Source organism: Brienomyrus brachyistius, unplaced genomic scaffold (assembly GCF_023856365.1).
Source record: "Brienomyrus brachyistius isolate T26 unplaced genomic scaffold, BBRACH_0.4 scaffold67, whole genome shotgun sequence".
Lineage (NCBI taxonomy): Eukaryota > Metazoa > Chordata > Actinopteri > Osteoglossiformes > Mormyridae > Brienomyrus > Brienomyrus brachyistius.
Window position 1 is genome coordinate 16,110 of NW_026042342.1, and position 25,191 is coordinate 41,300.

Genomic DNA, 25,191 nt, shown 5'->3' on the forward strand with positions numbered 1-25,191 from the left:
CCAGCCTTGTGCTTTGTGCTGGCTGGGACAGGGTCCAGCGCCTCCATGGCCCTGTCCAGGATGGATAGCCAGAAGATGAATAGATATGCAGAATAGTATTTCCAAACCTGTTCCACTGAGAAACTCCAGATGGGAGCAAAAACATGGATTTTCTTTGAGGCTGTCTGGGGTTTCACTGACATCATTTGCCATCATTTTATCAAAGTGTTTCCTGGCTTCTTGGCTACAGAAGGAAAAAGAATTTTGACTTGAATTAAGTAGAGTTTTGCTGCTTGTTTCCTAGAGTGATGTTATCACCAACATTTGAAGGACCTATTGGTAGGTTGTCCGCTGGGCCAGCTGTGTTTAGCTGTGTTTAGCTGTACGTTGTTTTATGTGTCGTAATGTGTCCTTGCACACCATGATGCACATAAATACTGGTGACCACAGAAATGAGTTGCAATACAGCAGATACATTGCATTCTACAGATCTGTAAGTGATCTCATATTTGGAATAAACAACAGCAACAAAGCTTAGCGTAATTTTATTTAATCTATAAGTTACATAAAAGGGCATAAGTAGAACTCATCTATGTTCCCTGCAGCCTCTATGATGTAAGGATATGTAAACTTGCCAGGCTGTTCTGATCCAGCTGGGTTCCATAACTCGGATTTTGAGATCATTGCAGAAACCTGTCTTTCATATACACTCACATGGTACTCAAGAGTTAATATGTTAATTCAGCACTGAACAGCTCCTATCCTGGTCTGAGTTCGTTACTATACGAGTCACTAAAATATGTATCTGTAATAAAGAATTTATAAATTATTCGGTTAATTGTGCGCTCATTCGTTTCAATTGGCGTTATGTAATGTCATTTACTGTAATGTTCTTTTTTAGCAAGTAGATGTGTGATTGAATATATTTTATTTGCATAGAACTGAATTTCGACAATTGTCACTGGGGATGTGTTTTTAACACAAATACTACGGTGTAATCATATTTATTACGTTAACGTTAACCGTGTGCTCCACCTGCACCGCAGATTTCTGCCACGTTTCACTGATGACATCATTTTTATATGTCGTAATACTGTTCTTGCAACAGGAGCGGTTAGCAAGGTATATGGGAAAACATGTCGTATTGCGCATGTTCTCCAGACGCAGGGGTACAAGGGTAGAGTAGTCATTAGCAACACTACTGACATGCCGGGCAACGGGTACAACTTTAGTAAGAAACTACAACTTCCGAGAAGCAAGGGGCGAAGAATAACGTCCACTAGTATGAAGTTCGGCTGGATATTTTGCTGTTTCCTGGTTAGATTGCCAGCCATTTTGGATTCTACACGACTAGCCTCTCGGTTTTTTGGGAGTAGTTACTTTTTTTTAATCTGAAAGAGAACTTGAAGCTAGCGAATCAATTCCAGTAATTCATAGCGAAGCCATTTTACAAGAAGAGCGTTTTATTGTCACCTGCCAACGATGAACCCTGAATAGTAAGTGAAACACAATAATGACTGGCTGGTTGGAGACTGTTTGAACTGTAGCTAATCAGCGCCGTAGTGGAAAAAGTGTAGCTGGTAAAGTGACAGCAGTTTATGGGTGAAAAGAGACGAATAGGTAAGTCTGTTAGGGCCAGCTTGCTATGACACGACCGTTCCGAGAAGTACCCGTGCTGTTGCCAAGGCCTATCTAGCTAACCAGCTGCCTTGATGCTGGGTAGCTTTTATTTTAAACATTTCGTTCGGACAACTTCTTAAAATATGTATGTGAATGTATTACTAATCGGACGTTTAATTATTTACATTGCTAGCAGATCTGGCCGTTACGGGATAAAACATAGCTGTATGATAAATTACAATAGTCAGAGGAAATTGTCCTTGTCATAATCTCGTAGTCGGCTAATTGAAATTGAAGTGAAAACTATTTATTACCATTCAAAGAATTTTTTTTAGTTGCCTAGGCGTTTGAAAAAGTCAAGTACCCAGTAGCGAGAAAGCCGGCAGAGACCGACCACTGCAGCTAGTCATGGTTAAGTCTTTGCGTACCTCCTCGTACCCGACCTGGCTCGCTTTGTTTTTAGCCGCCTATTTACCTACATTTATTTTACCCCAGTCAATTGTCATCAGCATTGGCCTGTAAAACGCAGGTCGTAACCCCCCGTGCGTTCTGATCAGAGGGGCGAGGGGCTTTTCGTAAATAAGACGCAGCCGTCCTGTCAGCAGCGCCTCGGTCACGGGCTGCTCACATGCTTTCTTGCAACACTGTTATTAGGCAATCGCTACTAAGAGTTATATTTCCGTCTTGGTCTGTTCGATTTGCAAACAAACCGCTGTTGAAATTAACAGGTTCCGTTACGGTACCTGTAGTAATCTTTCTATCCGTCTTCTAGCCGTTTATCCTGGTCACGTTTCCGGGGCTGGGCTGGGCTGGGGGTGCTGTCCCAGAAACCGTGGGATGCATCCTGAACGGGATGCAAGTCCATGGCAGGGTACATAGAAACACATAGAAACATATACACTCGCATGCACATTCACACATTCAGATGCTGCATGTATTTAGACTTAGGTAGGAATCCTGCACAATATGGGGAGAACGGATGTCGACAGAGCTCTCTGAGTCTCATTAGACTTAAGTTACAGTATGCCAATAAAATGTCATCTGGTCAGAAGGAGCGGTATAACTGCAGAGAAGTTCCCCATCCTTGAGTCTTTCTAGCCATTAGTAGGACCATGTTAGGTCTTCTGCGACATGGTGTTTGGGTATTTGGGAGCTAGCTGTGGTAACGTTGACCTCAGGACTGCTTATTGCAGTGATACAGCTGACTAGACATTGCCTGTAAGTTTGCATCTTCTTATTTATTCATTTATGTTCCTCTAACACAATCAGCCTGTTACGCTGTCTTAATCAGATCTTTTGCAAACCTTTCCCCAGAGTTCACCTTTTTCAGACTTGATCACCCTATTAAAAGCAAGGATGGGAAAAGCCCCTTAGACCGGTTTTGTATTGCCTCACCTTTTAAATGTTGTTTGGACAATCGTTCCGCCACACCTGATCTTCATCTCGCAACACTCAGTATGTTGTTAGTTTAGTTGACTGTAAAGCTCACCAGGCACCACCCCATGAAGACCCAGCTTGGATTTCCTCTTTAAAAACAGTTTCTTTAGATTATAAATGGGTGGCCCTTTGAAACATTAAGCTCCAGAATATTTACACTAAAGAAAATGTTAAGAGCAGGTGAATGATGGCCTGTTGAGGCACTGGGACACTATTCTAGTTTAATGGCTGCATGCAGCATTATTCAGTTAAATATATATACTGCCCTTAAAAGTTGTTTGTAGCTCTAGTTAGTGTCCTGAAAATATATTCATTATGGAAAGATGTGAATTAGGCAACGAAGAACTACTTGAGAGATTGTGGCATGCCATTGAAGATTAATAACAGTTTAGTATTTGCCGCCTTACTGTATAGCCATCCCTGCTAGCAAATATGAGCTCTGGGACAGTCTTGTCCAGCTGCAGTGCCTGTGTGTGACAGTGGGACCTGATTCTTTTCCACAGCCTTGTAACTTATCCCAGTGGGGATTCATTACTAACCCTCCTGTAAACAGTACGCTCCTGTGTCACCTGAGATGTTAGTAGCCCAACATCTGCTAGCTTAAGTTTCCAGACGGACCATTTCTTTTTGAATACTGTCCAGTGGCATCTTTTTTTTTAAATGGATTCCTTATAGTTGTATTAAAGATATTGAAGCACTTTCTTTCTGCTGAAATTGCAGTGTGCTTTTTTTCTCTAAAAAACAATTATATGCATTCAAACGTCATACGGTCTGTTTTCTGGGCTTTCGTCGAAGGTTTTTTATTTTTTTTTTTATTTTCTGAATGAAATTCGAGCTGAACGAATGTTTCTTTGGAGCTGAACAGAAAGGGTGTGGAATACAATGTGGCTGGTTTTCTTAAACCCTAGCAAAACACCTCGCCGCACCCATGGCACCAGTTGAAGACATGCACTGGCATGGCAGCCTCATCTCAGAATGAGACACCACACCATTGATTTGCAGCCCCTGTGCCTTTTCTGCTCATACTCATGATGTGCAGGCTGTCTTCTGACACCCCCAGGCTTGGTTCACCTCACTCGAGGGCTTGACTCGCACCATGTCCAAAATACAAGTCAACACCCTTCTGTGCCTGAGTCACAGCTTGGTGCCGCTTTGCTTTAATCATTGTGCAATTAATGCACCTATTAGAGCAGTGTTAACAAACAGCTTTCATTTTTTTTTACTAATGTTTTTTGTATAGTCCTAATTAAAAGCTAGGAAATCGATGAAGGTTTACATGGAAAAAATGTCAATGTAATTCATTTACAACTCAGGACAGTAGAATATCATTTATATACAGTCATTTTGTGCCAAGTTAATTAGGAATAATCTCCCAGATTTTTAATTATTCCGACTTAATGTACTCTGTGAGCTTAGAATTAATAAGCCATTACTTCTCGCAAAGTTGTGGCATAACTACCTACTTTTTAAAAACGCTGTTCAAAAGAGTCCTTAAATGCTGTTAGTCAAATCATAGTCAGTGTTTAAATGGCAGGTCAACCATGCCTAGATATTGAGTGATGGAAGGGGACCCCGGGCCTGCCTCATGTACCAGCTGCTGTGCTTTTCTGATATGTGAATGGCAGGTGCAGCTGGGTTGGAGTCAGGGGAGGTGGGAGGTAGCACCCACTGATTGAGGCAGGTGCCAGGTGGGGGGTCAGTGTGTGAGCAGTTTCACGGGGTTATGGAGATGTTTCAGAAATACAGCCAGTTTTAGATCCTTATTAATTGTCCTTGTCAAAGTTGGGGCTGCCAGGTTCTGATGCTCAACGGCTCACGGAACACTGTGGTGCTGTCTGTCAGTGCCGTCTGTCAGCACTGGTGCTGAGCACTTTGCTGTGATTTATTGGTGTTTATCTCCCAGCAGTACAGCAACAAGACAATTCTCTTTTCACATGGCTCACACTAAAAGGCCCAGTGACAAGTGAAGGGCAGTTACTTCTCAGAATGATGTTTGCATATTTTATTTTTGGCTAATTGTTTGTTTAGGATAGGGTTAGGGGTATTTGCTAGACACACAGTTTAATTGCAATTTTTGAAATTGTTCTCTAATTTTGATTGAAATGTAAGGTTATTTTATCCATATGGATAAAGTTTTCCTATGTATAGGAGGAAAAAAGACAAAAATGGGAATCAGGAAATTATTAATTAGGTATATCTCAATTCTTTACCAAAAAAAATATATATTTGAATGGAGAAAGATTTTCATCTGGTCCTGCAAATGATGGCTCCTTATGTTTAACTGATATCCTTATTCCATCTGAAGAATGGGTTAAAAGTACATTTTGGAGATCATTTAGTGTGCGGATGGTGGAAACAGTCGAAGTACGTTGGATGTTAACTGATTGGACAGTATTAGAAAAGGGGGTGTACTGCAAGGATCATAACCTCTCTGTGATCATGTGATTGGAATAGTTGCCTTCTGTGCATGTCAACCACAATCTATTACACATCAAAAGCATTTTTATTCAAACCACACAAAGGAATTGTACTGTTGATCAAGTAACAATGGACCAAATTATATAACTCTTATAACATTGTGTTTTGGAACAAAATGCCTAATACGCAAGAATTGAATAATTTTAATCTTCCCTGGCCAAAAAAAAATGTCTAGGTCCAAGGTGGGATGGTGTGGGTTGCCAGGGAAGCGGACTTCACTTTTTAGCATATTGACATTTAGCTTCTGAAGTGCAGTGATTCAGCTGCTTTGCTCACTCTTATGTAACGAATGAGCATCTTGGCGCAGCCTAGCAAGTGAAGGATCATAACACAATGAACCACCATATTTGAGATGTAGCTGTGTGATTCAACTAGAAACTTTATGCTGGTAAATATAATTTGTCCCAAAGGTTTCATTAAAAAAATGCAAGTTTGCGCGGAACAACTGAAGGTGGTAGGTCATGAGAACAGTGTGTTCCTGCAGTCGGCGTAACCTGTCCCTTTGCTTCTCTGCTCCCCAGTGATTATTTATTCAAGCTGCTTCTAATTGGTGACTCCGGTGTTGGGAAGTCGTGCCTCCTCCTCCGGTTTGCAGTAAGTGCCCTTTCCTCTCGTATCCTTCCTCTTTTTTGCCATTGTAGGTGACAAACACTGCCCCATTTCACAAACAGTCATGTGTACTTGTATCGGTTTTCCTGGAACAGTAGAGTGTTCATTTTAGTTGATTGGTTCATGTTCAGATAAATTATATACATGTGCATTTAGCTGTCGAAACAGTGATTGCAAAGTTCAGTGCGCAACATATTTACCCCATAGTGCTTTACAATATGCATATTCAGACCACCCATGCATTCTTTGAACTGGTGGAGAGGAACAAGGATCTCTCAGGTTGGGATAGTGAGACTGGGGGAGGGGGTTCTAGGGCTTCCCACTGCTCCTGGGTAACCGTAGAAATTCAGTTGGAAGTCCAGATATAAGCTGCTTAGTGGCTGGTTTGGTTCTGGGCAAGTATAATCTGCTACATTTTCCCTAGTTTGTTATCACGATGTGGTATGGAGTCGTCATTATCAGGACTAAAACCATTTTACAGTCTCGTTCTGTCATGCCCGGCTCGTCCGCTCCTCCTGTGTGCCACGCCCCCTAATTACCCACGTGTGATTTCCTGATCCTGCCCAGTCGTGTCTTGTTTCCTGCTGCCTTGTTCAGTGTATTTAAGTCCTGGTCTCCCCAGTTTGCTTTGTCTGTCATTGATGTTTGTGAGTCAATGCCTGTTACCCGTCCTGTTCCCCGATTAAACCCCCGTTTTCCCGTATCCCGCTTGCCTGTCTGCTCCTTATCCGCACGATCGCCGCTCGGCTCGCGATCGCTGCCCACGACCCGTGACACGTTCACCTGAGGCACCAGGGAAAAGTCGAGTAGAGAAGTAGAAGGCCAGGGAGTTCCTAGAATGCGAACCGAAGCTGTACAAACGCCATGCAGACTGGATGCACCATGAAGAGCGTCACCACTGTATGCCGAGTGCTGTTGTGCAGGGTAGCCCTGTGCTCACCGGGGTTTCTTCTCCCCCTCCAGGATGACACTTACACAGAGAGTTACATTAGCACCATTGGTGTGGACTTCAAAATCAGGACTATAGAATTAGACGGAAAGACCATCAAACTTCAGATCGTAAGTAGCTATTCGAGTGGTGTCACTTGCATCTCCATCCACTAACAGGTGCTCGGCCTAAAGCCAAGGTATTTCTGGTAGCACTCGACGGCCTGCTTTCCTTATATTCACAGTGGGACACAGCAGGTCAAGAGCGCTTTCGCACCATCACGTCGAGCTACTACAGAGGAGCACATGGCATTATTGTAGTTTATGATGTCACAGACCAGGTGGGATCCTTTCTGGTTCCTGTTTGTGGTTTTTGTTTTATGTGGGAATAGATCGTGCAGAAATCTGTATATATCTTTTATATTTCTTACGTTTAATTTTTCTCTTCCCAGGAGTCTTTCAATAATGTTAAACAGTGGCTACAGGAGATTGATCGCTATGCCAGTGAAAACGTTAATAAGTTATTGGTTGGGAACAAGTGTGACCTTACAACAAAGAAGGTGGTGGATTACACAACAGCCAAGGTACCGGTTTCCAAATGAAGGGCCTTTCCTGTTTGCTAATTTGCAGGGGAGATTGTTTTGTAGACTGAATTTTGTGTGTAATTTTTAGGAAGTCTTTTTTTGCATCTGACTGTTTAGCATTTCAAATAAATCTTTAAAAAGCGAAGAAAATATAATGAAATATACGGATATGGTAAGATTGAATCTTTCGAAAATGCAAGCCCAATTTATAAACTTGTAAAATGATCTTGATTACATTCTCAAATTCTAAATTTGCTCATTCAGTTAGCCCTATTTATAATATGCCTTGGCTTTATTTGCATTCTGTTTATCTGGTTGAAAGAATTGCAGAATCCTTGGCCCAAAACCTTGCGTTTTGAGAATGGATCCTTGAGGAACTCTGCAAGTTTATACCTGATGTTTGATTTGGGCAGTTCTTTGTGTTTCCTGTTTTTAATAAAACTGATGTCGCTTGGTTCGGGGTTCCCCATAAACCCTGGTTTCCCTTTCAGGAATTTGCTGACTCCCTCAGCATCCCCTTCTTGGAGACCAGTGCGAAAAATGCCACCAACGTAGAGCAAGCGTTCATGACCATGGCAGCTGAGATCAAGAAGAGGATGGGTCCTGGAGCTGCTGCTGGCGGATCTGAGAAGTCCAATGTCAAGATCCAGAGCACTCCGGTGAAGCCTGCCTCTGGGGGCTGCTGCTGAGTCTCTCCTCTCCCCTCCCCCGCCCCCAAACCCCTGCCCCAGTTTCTGGTGCGACACCACCTTGTTCCACAGTCAGAAAGACCGAGGAAGGCGGAGATGGAGAGAAACATGTTAAGTTGCCTGAATTGTACTGTATGATGTAGCCGCACTACCAGAAATTCTCAAAAAAAAAAAAAAGGTCAGCAATTCAATGAATGAACTTGGCCCAAACTCCTGCCCCCAACTGGCTGCTTCTGTGTCCACCTCCGAGGCGGTAGATTCCATCTTCACAGCTATTTCAAGAGTCTCAGAGTTCAGGGTTACCCATGTGAATAAGAATGAGTGTAAATCTCGCAGCATTCCCGCCGCAGGTCTGCCTCGCGGGTGGTTCCTTTCTCCCGGTGTTTGTGTCCACATCTGTAGGCATTTGTCTCACGATGACGAAGTTTCTGCCAACATCTGTTCACCGATAGCGCAGGTGTTCCCACTGTATGGAGGATGTCGCGTGACGCTCGTGTAAATATGTCCACGTGGGAGGTCTCCGTGCACGCACCCACGTACGTCTGCGACAATCGCCTGGACAGTCACGGCCCATGTCCTTAGACCTAGGAACGCGTTGACCTGTGGTGTGTGCGTGCTCACGTAACGTATGTAGGTGTGAGTGTGCATGTGTGCGTGTGACCTGACAGCCCTGTACAGAAAGAACCGGAATAAATTCCATTATCTGATGACTAGTATAACTTTGTTATCTCTGCATTTACATTGTGTCTGCAGACTTGTAATTATTGATGCAAGCTCCCTACCCCTGAAGAACCTGAAGAAATGTTTAATAAACATTTTACTTATTGGAATTCTTACCTGAGTGTATAAAAACTTTTTTTGTTTGCTATTTAACCTGCAACTTTTTGTTCTGTTCATAAAACATTTAACTTCATAATAATGATTGTCAGCAATATGGCTGAAACCTACAAGCAGGCTAATATAAGGAGTCGACGTCAAAGACGCGTGTGAGGCCCTACGTTAATTGTCATAATGCAAACCGTGTCCAGTTTTAAAGGAGCTACATTTCTGGACTGGTTTATTATAAAAGGGATCCTCAGATCTGCTGCTGTATTTACTAAGGTTGATGACATGATTGTTGTTATATCGGTTTGATTTGATATTAGCGTTTTGTTAAAGGTTTCATACTCTGTACCCTCTTAAGCAACATGTATCAGGTCATATTTAATATAGTTCTTGAATTATTGTACTTTCCCAATGGCTTAATGTGGTTGCAAGGGCTTGCCATAGTTTATGCATTAAAGGAATCCTAAGTCCTTCTTGTATCAGTCGATTCCAAAACTCAAGTTGGCTGTAAAGGGATTTAGAATGAATCAGAAAGAAATCCACCGGACCTTTCAGTGCCTCTTCCTGTGCTACAGAGTGATGTTACTTTAGCTAGTCTAGTTTAAATGCAAATGCGGCAAATTTAGCACAGTCTGCATATTTAGATTTTGTGTCCTTTTTCTTAAGTGTTACTTTGTAAAATTAGCATTTCTTTTCCACAGATTAAACGGTTTGTACTAAGGCATGCAAATACACCTCAGTTCTCATAATTTTTGTCTTGTGGGAACTGAGCAACTGAGCAATAGGTTTTTTTTTCCCCCTCTAAACAAAGAATCTTTACTTTCTGCTGCTGCACTCAGTGGCCAGTTTAATAGGTACATCTGCTCACTAATGCAAACAATCGGTCATGTGGCCGCAATACCACATGGACAGAGTCAGGGGGGTCACTTCCTGCTTGTCTGAGCATGAAGACGGCTAAGACGCCTGATCCAAGTGATTTTGGAAACGGTGTTTGGTGTCAGACGTGCCGGGTCTAGCATCTCAGAAACCGTCCCTTTTGTAGGATTTTCACACACTGCAGTGTCTAGAGTTTGCAGCGAATGGTGTGATGAACAAATAGAACATGCAGTCAGTGGAGTTTCTGTGGCTGAAGAATATCCAATTTAAGGCTAAGGGGAAGGCAGCAGGTGCAAAAATAACTAAAAATAACAGCATTGTTGAGAATGACGTCTCTGAACACACACGCCGTCTGCCTTTGAAGCGGTTCTGGAGGCAAACGTGCATCCTGCCTGGTACTAGCTAGGTGTACCTAAAAAGAATGGCCACCGAGTATGTATATGTAGTTTGGGCAAATACTTAAAAATTCAGGGTTATTGAATAACTTATTCTACAGAAATTCTGATCGCTTTCACTAAATCGGCCAGTATATCAAACAAGTAACTATGTGGTAACGGGAAGATACACTTTACGCTTCCGAATGTCGGTTGTATGCATGTGTCTATGTAATAATGATTTACAGAAGTAGCAGGAGGTAATGGTTTAATCTTTCACAATTGTTTATGCTGAACTGAATAAATGGCGTTTGTTTGATCTAGACTGGCATTGCGTTTTGAGGTATACTGTCCAACTGCTGTAGGCTTTACCTATTGAGGTCCACCGTAGCCTTCAATTACCATGGAGATTAAGGTAGTGATGTGTATGTTTTAATCAATACTATTGTGATGCTTTAAAACTATCTATAAAAATCCAATGTTTTGTCCTCTTGGGTTATGTAACTGATCATGACGCCGGGCGATTGTTTACAGGAAGCTTCACCTTTTGGCCGCAGCCATTTCTGGCGTCAAAATCTATATTATTAATGAAACACATGACAAGTGCTGCGATGCAGGCGTGTCGGCTTTCGGGTGTTTTGCTTGTTAGCTTTTCACCTTTAAGGAGAGTCTCCTTTTCCTTGGCCACGTGCTGAACCACAGTGCACCAGATTCAAAATAAGACCTGATGCACACATTGTGTTGAGGGCTTAATTATAATATTCAGATTTACACTGTTATTACCTGTGCAGATTATGTGTGGTAAAAGTCATTGTCACATCTGTGGAATTTGCTGGTTTCTCCTGTAAACTTCCGGTGGTGTGTGTGTCCATGTACTGCTGGTAGACCGTCATCCCATCAAGGGTGTCCCTATGCTGTCTAGGAGAGTCTCCAGCATCCTGGCAGGGCAGCTGGATCAACCATAAGATCATCATTTTGCTGTAAATCAGAGGTGATTCTAGGATGTGAGACGCAGGGAAGCTTTAGAAAAATGATTTGTTTGCTGGGAGGTGGTGCAAAAAAAAATAGGGGGATTGAAGGCCGCAGAATAGGATGTAGGAGCACCTGTGATGTAGATCATCCATGGGCAAATCGTTTGACAGCTGCAGGGCTGGCCCTGGGTGTTCTGGCTGGTGCTCTAGGCGAGATACTGCTGAGCACCCCCCCCCCCTTCCCAGAGCACAGGGTATCTGGCTGTTAACTAGCTACTTGCCATCTGTTTCACAAGAAAAGAAGTGTCATATTGAATCTAATGTAAATAACTGTAATATCAAGAAATTACTGTCCTGTTTTTTTTCACCCCGTAATCAAATGGCACCCTAAGTAATCACCCATGTCGCCTATAGGGCAGGCCAGCCCAAGGCAGTTGTATTTTTTAAATTGCAACAAAAGTAATATGATACATTGTTGCATATTTTGCCTGAGATGGTTGTCAGATGTATGATGCTTATGGGATCAATGACATGCCGTCTGCACTCGCTCCCATTTATTTGCCATTCAGGGGTTTGTACTTGACACAAAGCACATTTAGCACATCAGACTCCTTACAGCCTCAGTACCATCCTCTGTCTGCTGCTGTCTGGTCCCTTTTATATACATGCATAGACACGTGGACATGTGGGTCGGCCATTTTGCCTGTGCCTGGCCAATGAGATGCTGCAGGGCAGAAAGCAGTTTGACATTAACAGGCAGCGTCTTTGTACATATGATGCGCAAAGAAAGACGTTTCATGATAATTACTGATTTACACTCGTTAATGAGCTGATATGTGAAGCCCGTGTAGCTCACAGGAATCAGGGGCGACTTTTTGGCAAAACCATGCTTGTTCCCCTTTTCTGAAACAATGTCTTGTCTGGGCTTTACAGAGAACCACAGCTTTTTACACACAGAGGCTTTGTTTTAGGAATGGAGGCGGGCTTGAGAAATGAACAAAGTGGTCTAGATTCACAGATCGTTACAGAGCCTGTACACAAAAGAAAACCACAAATGTAAATATCCATATCATTCAGTCTGACGTGAGAAAAATTACAAATTACACTTCTCATAAACAATAAGTACAAAAAACTAAAACTTACAGCACATTTTTAAACAAAGAAATGCAGTAAAATGTAACTGAGCACGAAGAGAAATATATCAAATGCAACTGCTATTTAGAGATCATGTCAGTACCTTTAAAACGACATATAAAAATCATGGTCCCAGGAAAATCATGTCAAATATGAAGAGCATGAAAAACAGTGTTACTAAACCAAAACGTGCCATCAAGATTTTAAGGGTTAGTGAAAATCCTTTATAAAAAGACATCTTTGTAAAAAAAACTGTAAACAAAATTGTCAACTATGATCAATAAATATTAACATCAAAAAGTGTTTCAATTTCAACTAAAATAGTAAAAGTGATTATGTTCCTTGCTTTCCAAAAATACCCATCACCATAAGTAAGAAATATATTTGAATCTTTTGTAAGTAACAGCCAATCAGATAAAAATGAGTCATTGTCATTCTACGGCATGTAGTACTCCCAATGGCCTCTGGGTGGCTACGGGTTTCCTCAAAATTCCTAAACCTGTATTTTAGAAACGGCTGCAGTTTGTTTCCCAGGACACTCACGACAGAGATGCATCTAGAAAGAAAATAATCAGAGGTGGATAATTCAGGTCCAGAACGTTTAAATCCAGACCAAAATTTTGTTTTGACCAACAAAATTGAGTATAAAGAGTCACAGTCACAGAGTACTCAACTAAATAGTTGAAACAAAATCTTGGTCTGGATTTTTACTTTCTAGACCTGAACTATCCATCTCTACAAATGACCAAAGAGAGAACAGAGCTGCATCCATCGCTGCAATGGCTGTAAAATAATTCTCTAAGTACACACACTGCTGTAAAATAATGGTATTTTTAAATACTGTTCGGAAAGCAACCTTGGATCAGTTTATAAATAGTCCTAATCTTTGTCCATCTGGGTGTAAGAGACAGCTGACTTTGACATTCCCAACAACCAACGGAGACAGACGAGTGACCTGTATGCTGACGAAAGGGTGGGAGGCTGACAGGTAAGAACAGGCATTTTTCACAGGCTCGGCTGAGACCGCCATGCTCTGCCGATACGCACGTCCGTGGCGGTGTACAGCCGCGCATCACAGACACGACACAAAGCCGGTAACAGACACAAGCTGCACACTCTTCCCCGTGACAGGTAACGGCGTCTCTGCGTGGTGGACCTCAGAGCCCGGATTCCCCATCGCTCCTCTCCGCCGACGAGTCCACAGTGCCGTCTGTGCCCGGCTCCTGCCGCGTGACGAGCGGGGACGCCTCGTCCAAGCCCTGCACGTTAGCCACCGCCTCCACCTTGACCTCCAGCAGCTCCTGCCCCCCTGCCCGCTGCTCCGCCCTCTTTGTCGCCTTCTCGTTGATGTGGTGCAGGATTCCCGCCCCGAGGGCGTCCCCCTCCACGTTCACCACCGTCGTGGTCCGGTCTCTGAGAACACCCACACACATCAAACGTAATGATAAGCAAACATACATAGCATCTTAGCACTTTCTAAATCACGTTCATGTTCACATTTGTTTCTTTAGAAGATGCTTTTATTAAAGCGACGCACAATTGAGAAAGCAACAGCAGCCAGTCCCTGCGGTAATTGGGGATTAAGGGCCTCGCTCAGGGGCCCGATCACAGGACAAAAGCATTTTAAAGGTTATCCATGTGATGTTGGCTAACTCCTGCTCCAATACTGCTTACACTCATTGTTAGTTCAGCGTAGTCGACTCCTTCGACAACACCTACGTTTGTAATATGCTTTTTGTCTCACTTGTACTTCGCTTTTATGGAACACACAGAGATAGGTACAATTACAGTACCACAGTCTCCTGTAACTGGAAAAATCTTACTTGAAGCTCCTTTCAATAGTTCAGATGTTCAGTCATGATTTCAGACTGATTTTCACATTAGGTAATAAACTGTTGGAACTTAAGGGCGTGTGGAAAAGCTGCATGAAGTCTCACACAATCCAGTCGACGGCCAGCATGAGAGAGAGGTCATTGGTGGGCAGCCCGATTGCCTCCAGAATGATGGCGATGGTGATGATCCCTCCAGCCGGGATCCCCGCTGCTCCTACACTGGATGCAGTGGCGGTCACCCTGCAGGGGAAAGCAAAGCGGTGGCTTCAGTACAGAGTGAGACACCTGGGGAATCTCTGTGAAAGACCTCCTCAGGTCTCCCTCATCTACGAAGACTGCCAACTTCATGGATATCAGTATGGCGCCTTTAGCTACAGGTTCAGGGGCTGATTCCAGCACCTTCAAGTGATACAGCTTCCATTGCTCTAATGCTATCTGAGGTGGCTTTGAGTCAAGCTTTTTTTTGAGAAGGTCTACGTACAGGATGGTAAAAATCTGCCCGGCGTTGAGCTCGGCGTTGTTCAGCTGGGCGATGAAGACGGCAGCGATACACTGGAAGATGGCCGCCCCGTCCATGTTGACCGTGGCACCGATGGGGAGGATGAAGCGGCTGATCCTTTTGTCCACTCCGTTGTTCTCCTCCACGCACCTCATCATGGAGGGGAGGGTCGCGGAGCTGGTGGAACAGGCATGGCACACGTGTGGGCGGCCACTCGCGACCGGCACTCTGCAGGATCTTTTGGTGAATGTCATACGTGTGGGCGGTGCATGTCATACGCGTGGGCGGTGCATGTCATAGGTGTGGGCGGGGCATGTCATACGCGTGGGCGGGGCATGTCATACATGTGGGCGGGGCATGTCATACGTGTGGGCGGGGCATATCATATGTGTGGGCGGTCACAAGAAGACACAAGACTGACAGTCTGCCATGTGCAAAACAGACCTAGATTTGTAATCTGCATTGGCAAACTGTAGGCATAAGCCAAACTTCACTGCACAAGACAAACATGAAGCCCACTCTTTGAGAGTTTAAAAATGAACTTTACTGGGCTTAAAAAACAGTGTGTCACCTTGAAACAGATTCATTTATTCGTCTATATTGACTGTCAAAGATGTTTTTGTTTCAAATCCTCTCAAAACCCTTAGTCAGGTAACTTGTACACATGAGTAGGTTAATCTGACTTTGCAGACAGACTTGAAAATATGAGGATTCTGCCTCATGGAGAGTTAAACCCACTGCTAACAGCAGAGCAGGGCTTCTCTACCGCGGCCCTGGTGGCACACCACGTATGTGACGCTCTTCCATTTAATTTTATGATGATTTAACAGGAAATTTGTATTTTAATAACAAGATAGATTTAACACTCAACATGGTAGTTGAGCCCAATGAGGAAAAATTGTGAAATTTAAAAAAAAAAATTTCAGCACTGAGGTAAATTTAGAATTTTAAATTATGAAATGATTGTAAGGAAATTCTGAAAATTATCAATAATTTAAAAGGTAAGAAATTGCAGAGTTTCTTGGCTAACATAAACTTGGGCTGCAGGCTCAGAAACGACTGGAACACTGTGATGCGTGTAATCGGGCATGACCAATCAGGGACGGGGTAGAAGCCAGGGTGCACAGCAGGCCGCGTGATTGGCTCAGAGGAGCTGTCATGTGACGTCCGTTAGCGAGGACGGTACCTGGAGCAGGTGGCGAAGGCGGTGGTGAAGGGGGCGATTAGGCCGGACAGGAAGGTGAACGGGTTCTTGCGGGTGAATCCAAAGTAGATGAGGGGCAGCACGATGCCCCCGTGGATGATGTGGCCCAGGATGGAGGCGAAGATGTACTTTCCCAAACTGCTGACGAGCAGCACCACGTCCTCCATCTCCACGATCTTGCTTCCAACCAGGAACATGATGCCGAATGGTACGTACCTGGGTTCGGAGGAGCAACACCTACTTCACTGATCCCCTACAAGGGCTATGCAGCGGCAACCCAATCGCCAACCATTCCGGTTCAAATATAGCACTAAACTAACCACCACACAGCTGCTTCATGCAAAATCAATGGCAAAATACATACTCTATTCAATATTTTACCCGTTAGCTAGCTAATATATATGGAAATAGTCCTTGTTTCAGTTTAGCAGTTAGCTTACCTAGCTAGCTTAAAATAATGACTGGAGGCTGATATACTGATGTACGCCACCCACCACATTATCCAGGAAACAAGCACCATTGTGGCGTCATTGAAGGCATTGAAGAAGCGAATAAGCTCCTCCCCCTCGGGTCCCAGCTTCCTCAGCGCCACCCCGAACACCATGGCGAACAGGACCAGCCCCAAGATGTTCATTCCCTCCGTTTCTGTGCCAACGGGTACCTGCAACCCAGTACAGCCAACATCATCCACTGTCTCCTGTCTACAGTCACCGTTTTACATTGAAGTCCAGTAATAAAACAGCAGTAGGGGGTAGATCTCTCTGTAAAGAGAAGGGCGTTAACAGACACCTCTTTGGGTTAAAATGCCAATAACTGGTTTAATATTAGTTTCAGAATTTTGATATTAAGAAGAATCACTCTCAGAGTGGACAGGAAGTGTCACTGAAGTTGTTACTAATTTAGCTAATGATCAATAGGTTGCAATGTGTCATTTCATTGACCAATTAATTCTTATAATAATACTAGTACACTTCTGTCAGTTGTTGTAGTAGTTCCCATTGCCGAAGTGTTGTAAATTGCGATTTTACATATTGAGGTTGGATTAAAAATGACCCTCGAAGGCTTCCAGAGATCTCCATGTCTTTGCACAGCCAATTGGAGGTACGGCTAGAGATGTTGGGCCCCATGAAAGCTATCATATTGGGCCCCCAACCCAGACCAATTCGATTATGTTCCAGGCGCCCCTCCAGCTAAGGACCAAGGCGTGTGTTTGGGCTGTAAGCCCGAAACATTACCGGAAACATTAGGAACCAGGGTGTCGAGCAAGGCAAGCCAATTAGCATGAGAGGGGAGATATGGAAGGTATATCAGAGCAAGTATTTACTGAAGAACTAAAGCAAAGCTAACCAGATACATTCAGATGGATGATCTCGGCTGAAGATCAATGCTAGTGGAGAAGCAATATTTCACAAGTGGGCTAGTGATGGAGCACAAGTGGCCAAAACAGCATCTGCCAGAGCTCCACACTAACCCCCATTTAGGTTTCCATACCGCATGGGCACATTTTCACATTAGTGACCCATATAGCTGGACATACTGATGAAATTAGGTCAAGAAAGGTAAACTGGGTTTAAGTAAACAATGCTTTCATATCAGAGCAGCCTGAATAGCATAAACAACCTGGTTTATTAACCTCTGCTTAACTCCCGAGGTCATCGTTTATGCTTCTGAAACCGCATATACAGTAGGACGAAACTTACTCAGCGAAATTTGTTATTACAGGTCGAAGGCCACTGGGTGAGCGCTGAAGTGTTCATATTTAAACTCAGTCAAGCTAGATAAAGATAAAATCAACCTGAAAGTCAATGAATGATCCTATTTTTGTACCTTGAGTGTACAGCTCTACTTCCTACACCAGTGATTCTCAACCTTTTTTGCACTGTGACCCAATTTTTACCAAGCTAGCTCAGTCGCGATCCTATGACAAGTATAGGTTTAAATTAACGCTATGATAAAGCATGCAGTGCAGTCTGCAGTTTACGCCAATCGATGCCTATCGCACAAATCACAAACTGGACGTGCCAGTGAATTTTAAGCTAAGCATCCGTGTGGTTTGGCTTCTTGGACTGGTTGAGTGTTCACTCGTTTTGCGCTAAGCAGTCGCAGACCTCAGACCAGTTTATACAGGTTGATTCTAGGACTGAGGATGGGCGATCTGATTGTGGATCAGCATAGGAGCTTGCTGATTTTAAAATACTTACATTTCGAACTCTGCCTTGCAACCCTTTCAGAACGTGCTGTGACCCTAATTTGGGTCGCAACCCATGGGTTGAGAATCATTGTCCTAGACCAAAGTAATCCAAGAGGGGATATTTATTTGACAGACAGAAGTAGTCGATAATACCCTGAAAAAAAGGCCTCCCTGGTGATCTCTCAAGAGAAGGCAGAAGTGTCACTTGAATCAGTAATCTGCATGCGTTTATAGATTCTCATGCGAAGGCTCCTTTCTGCCAGGACTCCATTGCTGTGAATATTTTTTTCACGTCTTCGGTCTTTGCCCTACACGCTCACTTTATTTATTTGCATCGGCTGGGCTCCACTCGGCTGACCTTGTTCTTTGCCCTACAGGGGTGATGTACTGTTATTGCCCCCATGCTGAAATGCTGACTCTTTACTGACGTTCCATTAAGCGCCGACATTTAAATATACTCAAATAATACAGTCAGACTCCATTTTCCTGCAAGCAGGTGTCTGGCCCAGAACCTTCTCCGGACTGTAGAAAACTGAGAAAAAAGCACCAGCTTGTACCTTTGAGGGTACAATTACTTCTCACTGAGGCTGTACCCTCAAGGGTCTACCAGTTGTACCCTAGCTGTACGTAAATGTGCCTTTTAAGGTACAGAAATGGACTCTGAGAAAACGTTTTGCAACATTGGAGGTACAGATTTATGAAACGGGGGGCTAATGGAAATGGCCCACATTATTTAAGCTAATTAAATAGTGTACATTTATTTTGGGGGGAGCTAAAGCCCCCCTAAATTAGGCCTAACCACACCCCTGGCTGCACCCTCTTTCCTGACAATGCAGATGCTACTTTCAAAGCAGCTTCCGTGCAGAAGCTGGAAACACGTCTGGCTTCTTTGGCTGATCCTCACCCGGTCTGTGGCGTTTCGTCGTAGATACACTGCAACCCTACTTACTGCAGATGTCCACATACCTTCTGGTAGATGAGGCTCCCATTTGAGATGTTCCCAACGGTGACAAACTTGTAATCGGTGGCGTACTACAAATGTAAGGAAAGAACAGGGTTCTGGTCAGGGATGTGGCTGCAGTGGGTCCATGAAAGTCTGCTGGACATCTCAGTGATCAGACAATGAGGGCTGTCAATGATCAACCTACCCCCCGCTTTTCATGACCTAGCACTGCAAAAAGCAGGGGGTTACACTTTCCCTGCATCCCCCCACACTTAATGAGGCTCAAGGTCATGGACGTCGACTAAACTGAAGATGAGGGGCAGAGTCAGACTAAGCATGCAGGGCTGCTAACTGTCCCAAAGGCCGCGAAGACATTTGCTGGTACAGTAACTGCTTACAGGAAGTGTGGGAAAACAGTCTATCCTACAGTTGATATGTTTATACTGGGAGGGGGCAAAGTCCTGATGAGGTAAGCCCTGAATGTGAAATGAGACGTGGCAGTCACTGGGACCTGCCATAGGAGGGAAACCCGGCGGGTTGTGGGGTCTGTGAACATTTTAAACATATTGAGAGGTTTGCATTACATTTATTTATCTATCAAATATTTTTGTAAAAAGTGAGAATATGAGAGCAGGGTTAATTAAGGTTAGGGGCCTTGCCAGCGGGATTCGAACACACAACCTTCTAGACATGGGTATGGACCCCTAACCCTGCTGGGCTACATGGCGCCACCTAGGGCTCCATCCGCAAGGCTCGTCTTTCCCTGGAGTCTGAAGTTTCATATAACAGGAACGGTATCTGTTTAATATAAAATGACCCACACAGATATAATAATAATAGATACTTTATTGATCAACATGGGGAAATTGCCTCCCTCAACTTGCTCTTTGCAGAGTAGGCTGTCCGCGAAGGGCTGCCACCCGTAGCGGCACCCAGGGAGCTGGGGGTTAAGGGCCTTGATCAAGGACCTGCAAATGCACTGAGGCTGGGTTTGAACCTGCGATCTACTGATCAGTGTTCAAACGCCTTTAGAGATGCTCTGTTACTTTTCTGTCAACGGGTGACCCCCTTGATTCTGTTCCAGTGGGCGGGACAAAGCTGACAGCAGGACATAACAACCCGGGGGCCATATTACCCAGTATTAAGGGGGAAGTGATTGTCTCACTTTAGTGCTGGATGCTTTAGTATTTAACCAAACACACCAGGACTTCCATGATGAGCAGACGGACCCCCCCCCCCCCCCACCAACGTCAGATATGACTTGGCCTAAGAATGCCCCCCCCCCCACCAAAATAAGGTCCTCGCCATGGAAACATGGATTGTACAGTAAAGACAGCTGTAAAGAGTCTCCACAGAGGTTTTGACAAGGGGGACATAGGGCTGTTTTGTCTTGGAGACAACTCTACGGCAAGAAAGGAGGGCAAAAAGCAAGCAACCCACTTACTGTGCGGAAGGCGGCTGCTACGAGATTCGCTGGGAACAAATTCCTAGAGAGAATAACAAAGAATAGAGTCAATGTCGAAGGATCTCTACTCTCACCTTCAGCTATGTGACGCGTAGGTCATACGCTGAGATTAAACCGCAGTCTTGTCGGTCACAGTGCAAAGAAACAGAAATAAATAGAAAAAGAATAATGACACAAATGAACTAAGGCAACGTGGACATTCTGACCAAAGCAAATCTCGCGAAATAACTGGGAAGTAGAAAGCTTCTCGCATGAAAACTTTCACTCGCAGACGGTGGGTGACGTGATCACGACCATATTCTTTTCGGTCACTGAAACATAAGTTTATGAAAAAAAAGCCCCCATATTTGGTGATCTGCCCCTTAGCCAGTTAAACCCAGGGTCACTGCATGCACAGCTGGAGACTTGGTGACCTCTCGCCCCAAGGACTGCAAGCAAACCTTGAAAGCCTTTTTTTTGTTTTAATTTCCACATACCAGTAAGTTATTTGTTAACTAAAGTAGGGCAAGACATCAGGACATATATACATATACATGCAATTTAGTTTTGTGTGCGATCTTATTTATATTTGATTTGTTAAATTTCATAGATTTGCCGAATTTTTGAATTATGAAAATTGAGTTTATGTACACATATGGTGCAGAAATCATTTACTTTATGTTTAACTTCTTTAAAAATATGTCTTACACTATTTTTATAAGCCATCTTAAGATAAAGTGAAGTTAGTGCAAAATCTTGCTTTTCATTACTTATGTGATCACGGTTATTACAAGTGATTAAAGGAAAAAGTTTAAATTGGGTAAAATCCGCAGGATTATTGTTTAGAAAGTCAGGATTATACCAGCCATCATTCGATATGTATCACTAAGTGTGGTTTCAGTTCTGATACATGAGCATGAGTATTTGATAACAGAAATACTATTACGCTCCCTTGGAAAGAACACGCAGTTCCGCGAAACTAACTAAAATGAGTCAGAACAGTAGGAATTAAACAACAGGGACTGAACCCCCTTTGCTGGGCGCTGCGTGTACATGTGATATAAGAGATACACAATAACACAGGCTATTGAACGAACACAAAATAACACATAACAGCAATTTAAAATCCCAGGACCACACATAGGCTACGTAGTAAAAAGCATGCAGGCTGGGACCATTTTATCTCTGAAAATACGCAATACACACAGTTTTAATGATTTATAATAATTTATTGCTATCTTTGTATTTTGCTAGTAATTTCGATATATTTCCTGAGTTATAATCTCTACCTCATTACAATAGACTGGCAACTCCCACCACTGTAGACGGAATAATCATTCGCTGTGATTTCACTGCTCCGTAAAACGTTCATTATCATGCCTGTTCCACATGAACTATGAACAGATTTTTATCTAAACGTCGGAATTAAATAAAATACCATACCTGGCAAGGTCTAAGAAGGAATCCGTGGTCTCCTTGCTTGTCGTGACTGTTTCCAGCCCCAAACTATTAGTGTTCAGTGCCCCTGCACCCACTCCCGGCTTAATAATGAAAGCCAGCACCACGCCGATGCCCGAAGCGATCAGCGTGGTCACCAAGAAGTACGAAACGGCGATGCCACCCAGTTTGCCCAGGGAGCGGGTGTCCAGAGAGGCCGCACCCGAAATCAGGCTGCACACCACCAGGGGAAGGATGACCATCTTCAGCATCCTAAGCAGCATCTCGCCGGGGAAGGCGAAATAAGTTACCTGCGCCCGCGTCAGGTTCATATTCCTGACCATCATACCGAGACCAGCGCCCACCACAACTCCCGATACCGTGAGTATTACCAAAAGATTCCTCTTAAAAAACTCCACTATAGCATCTTTGAATATTTTTGGACCCCTGGCTGCAACTTCGTTAGTTAAAACAGGCGATTTTGATTTTACATATCCGTTGGCTTCATTTTCCGTACCCATTTTCGTTAAATATATGTAAATAAACCTATATTAAACTAGGTTGACGCTATTTTATTAAATTCAATCCTATTTGCAAAGCTGATGACTAAATGAGCAGTTAATGGTTCAGCACGCGAAAATGCGCACCTAACGGTCCCGTATTGTGGGGCGCAACGTGCACCTCTACTAGCAAGATGTCAATATATTGTGCTTCCCAGAGCATGCGCAATAAGAGCTGAATTCTTCAAATAATGATGCAACTTGAGGAGATATTGCCTCGTTTGTAATTTACAGTATTTGAAGCAAGCATGATAGAAACGAAACGACGTATGAGAAACGTTGAATTAGTCATCTGGACATCGGTAATTTTTAATAAGGTATATGTTATGGATCTATCCATTTTCGTTATATAAACGTATGTGAATGAGATAGAATTCCTCATTACAATTTACTGGTAATATTTACTGATCTTTTTTTTACTTATAATACATGTAATACTAGGATTTATAATTTACCTCATAATAAACTATAATAAAAACTGCGTTCATTGAACGCAGCACAGGCTTCACTTTGCACGTGTTCTGAAATTACGACTATTACTGATTCCCTGAAATATTACTGTTGTTGGTATTTTGGCATCACGCTGAAATCTATAGGAAGGAAACTTAAATAAACCTTTAAAGTTAACTGTCAAAGAAGGTTATTGAAATACACACGGTGTGTAGCCAGACATTTTTGTGCGTGGTTTTCAAAATAATGGAATGAGATATTTAAATTGTAATTACGGAGAATGCAATATGGGGATATTAATTCAAATAGCTTAGTATATTCCTACTCTTCCCTGAATATGTAAAACATTGTGTAATCACAGCGTAACATGTATTTCATATTATGAATAAGAATTATTATAAATATGATGCATAGCATTCAAGAAATTGCTTGAATAAGACAAACCGACATTCATTTACGTAAATTGTATATAAAGGCAGAGAGGTTATTAATATACATATTTGTGCATTATCCGAACTTAACCACTTGATGGCGCTAAACGGATGGACGGGTGGTTGGTTGATCACTCAATTCTAATTCGCAATAAATTAGTTTTCCCACTAGGTGGCACCATTTGTCTAATAGACAACCGAACTTCAACTCATAATTTTCTTTCTATATAACAGTATTTCCGTGTCCACATACGTCATTATTTCTAATTTCTTCCGTCAATGGTTACCATTATAAATTATTAATCATTTAAACATTAGAAATTCAAAATGTATTTTGAAATGACTGGAGGGCTCTTCTGGAACTTTCTCCATACCCCACCTCAGCCTTACTGATACATATTGCTACATATGTCCCATCCCCATTTGACAAATCTCTTCCCTTCTTTCACTCATCCCATGCCTGTCCTAATTTCCTCCAGTGATCCACTTTCACATTCTACCATTCATAACATATAACTGGCAGTGTCCAGCAGTCTTAATGGTGTGTTAACAGGTATAATTTCCAGCAATAATAGTATCTTATCTTACCTCTTCAAATTTTATCTTATTTTAATCACAGCTTGTAAAAGCAGCCAACTTTGTGGGTATCAAGAATTGTGTTATCGAGAATTTCCCTCTGTGGATCATTAAGATTTATCTGGTCTTATCCTAACTTATCTTAATCGCAGTTTGCAAAGGCAGCCAGCGTCGTGGGTTTTCATTTTCTCAGAGCACCTTATTAAATCAATAACGTACAAAGAAAGAGGCTGGCTTATAGCTGGAACAGCGGCTGTGCACTGAATAGTTCACACCTGCAGAATCCAGGTGATGTCATTTTCCATCCGGACTATTCTTCCAATTAGGCAGCGGACTGCAGAGCACAATGGGAAGCAGCGTAGGGTCAGCCTGCTACTGCGATTCGGCGTAATACACACTAAACGTGCAGCTGTAAAATCATACTTTTCTAAAATCAAAACTAAAACCATCTGTCCATCCATGCGCCTACCAATGGTTCACCCTAATAAGAGTAACAGCATATAAATGGTGATATGTTGATGTAATATCACAATATTCAATATATTTTATATATAGTGCCATTTAAAAAGTGATAAAAGTCTGTTTGGAGAATCTACAGAGAGAAAGGAAAAGTCCTGCAGTATGACATGCAGGGGGCGCTGTGGGTCGCCTCACACCTCCAGAGCTGGAGCTTTACCGTATTAACTCCATTTTTGCTTAAACCATCTTGCTCTCCAAATGATACAAAGACACATGCAGGTGAGAGTAAATGTGGGGGGCATAGTGCAGGGTTAGCCAGTGTGCAGTGCTACTGGAGCTGGGGGTTAACGGCCACGCTCTGGGGTCCACAGATATGTGACTGTTCAACTGAAGCTGGGCTTGAACTGGTGACCTTCTGACCAAGGCACAGAAGCTTAGCCTACTGAGCCCTTATATTACCGTGTATTTATTCATTTATGTTAATTAATGTGATGATGCATATATTTGGTTGTAACTTGTGATGATATTCAGCTATACCTAGAGAGACTTAGCTGAATGGACAATATGCACATGCATTTTAAGATAACAGATTTTCAGTGTCCAAACTCAGATTAAATACATTAGTATGAATCGTTCAGTGTGATGGGTGATGAGTATATATA

At 43.0% G+C, this 25,191-nt stretch overlaps 2 protein-coding genes across 2 annotated transcripts; one reads left to right on the plus strand and one right to left on the minus strand.

Moving 5' to 3' along the window:
* Nucleotides 1–1,271: 1,271 nt before the first annotated feature.
* Nucleotides 1,272–10,717, plus strand: LOC125725451 (ras-related protein Rab-1A-like). Its single transcript, XM_049002377.1, has 6 exons — nt 1,272–1,475; nt 6,036–6,108; nt 7,087–7,182; nt 7,296–7,391; nt 7,503–7,634; nt 8,126–10,717. The coding sequence occupies exons 1-6, from the start codon at nt 1,462–1,464 to the stop codon at nt 8,321–8,323; spliced, it is 609 nt and encodes a 202-aa protein (XP_048858334.1). The 5' UTR covers nt 1,272–1,461; the 3' UTR covers nt 8,324–10,717.
* A 1,191-nt stretch (nt 10,718–11,908) lies between these two features.
* On the minus strand, nt 11,909–22,734 carry LOC125725450 (neutral amino acid transporter A-like). Its single transcript, XM_049002376.1, has 8 exons — nt 22,060–22,734; nt 20,617–20,659; nt 19,196–19,261; nt 16,533–16,699; nt 16,021–16,254; nt 14,817–15,011; nt 14,441–14,575; nt 11,909–13,916 (listed from the first exon to the last, which is right to left on the minus strand). The coding sequence occupies exons 1-8, from the start codon at nt 22,572–22,574 to the stop codon at nt 13,661–13,663; spliced, it is 1,611 nt and encodes a 536-aa protein (XP_048858333.1). The 5' UTR covers nt 22,575–22,734; the 3' UTR covers nt 11,909–13,660.
* Between the last annotated feature and the right edge of the window lie 2,457 nt (nt 22,735–25,191).

Coding starts and splice junctions, on each gene's coding strand:
- LOC125725451 (XM_049002377.1), top strand. Junction 7,392..7,502: donor TTTATGATGTCACAGACCAG/GTGGGATCCTTT, acceptor TTCTCTTCCCAG/GAGTCTTTCAATAATGTTAA. Junction 7,635..8,125: donor TGGATTACACAACAGCCAAG/GTACCGGTTTCC, acceptor TTTCCCTTTCAG/GAATTTGCTGACTCCCTCAG.
- LOC125725450 (XM_049002376.1), bottom strand. CDS start 22,574: ATGGGTACGGAAAATGAAGCCAACGGATATGTAAAATCAAAATCGCCT. Junction 16,700..19,195: donor GGAGCCTCATCTACCAGAAG/GTATGTGGACAT, acceptor ACTGGGTTGCAG/GTACCCGTTGGCACAGAAAC. Junction 13,917..14,440: donor CTGGCCGTCGACTGGATTGT/GTGAGACTTCAT, acceptor GGGTGTTCTCAG/AGACCGGACCACGACGGTGG.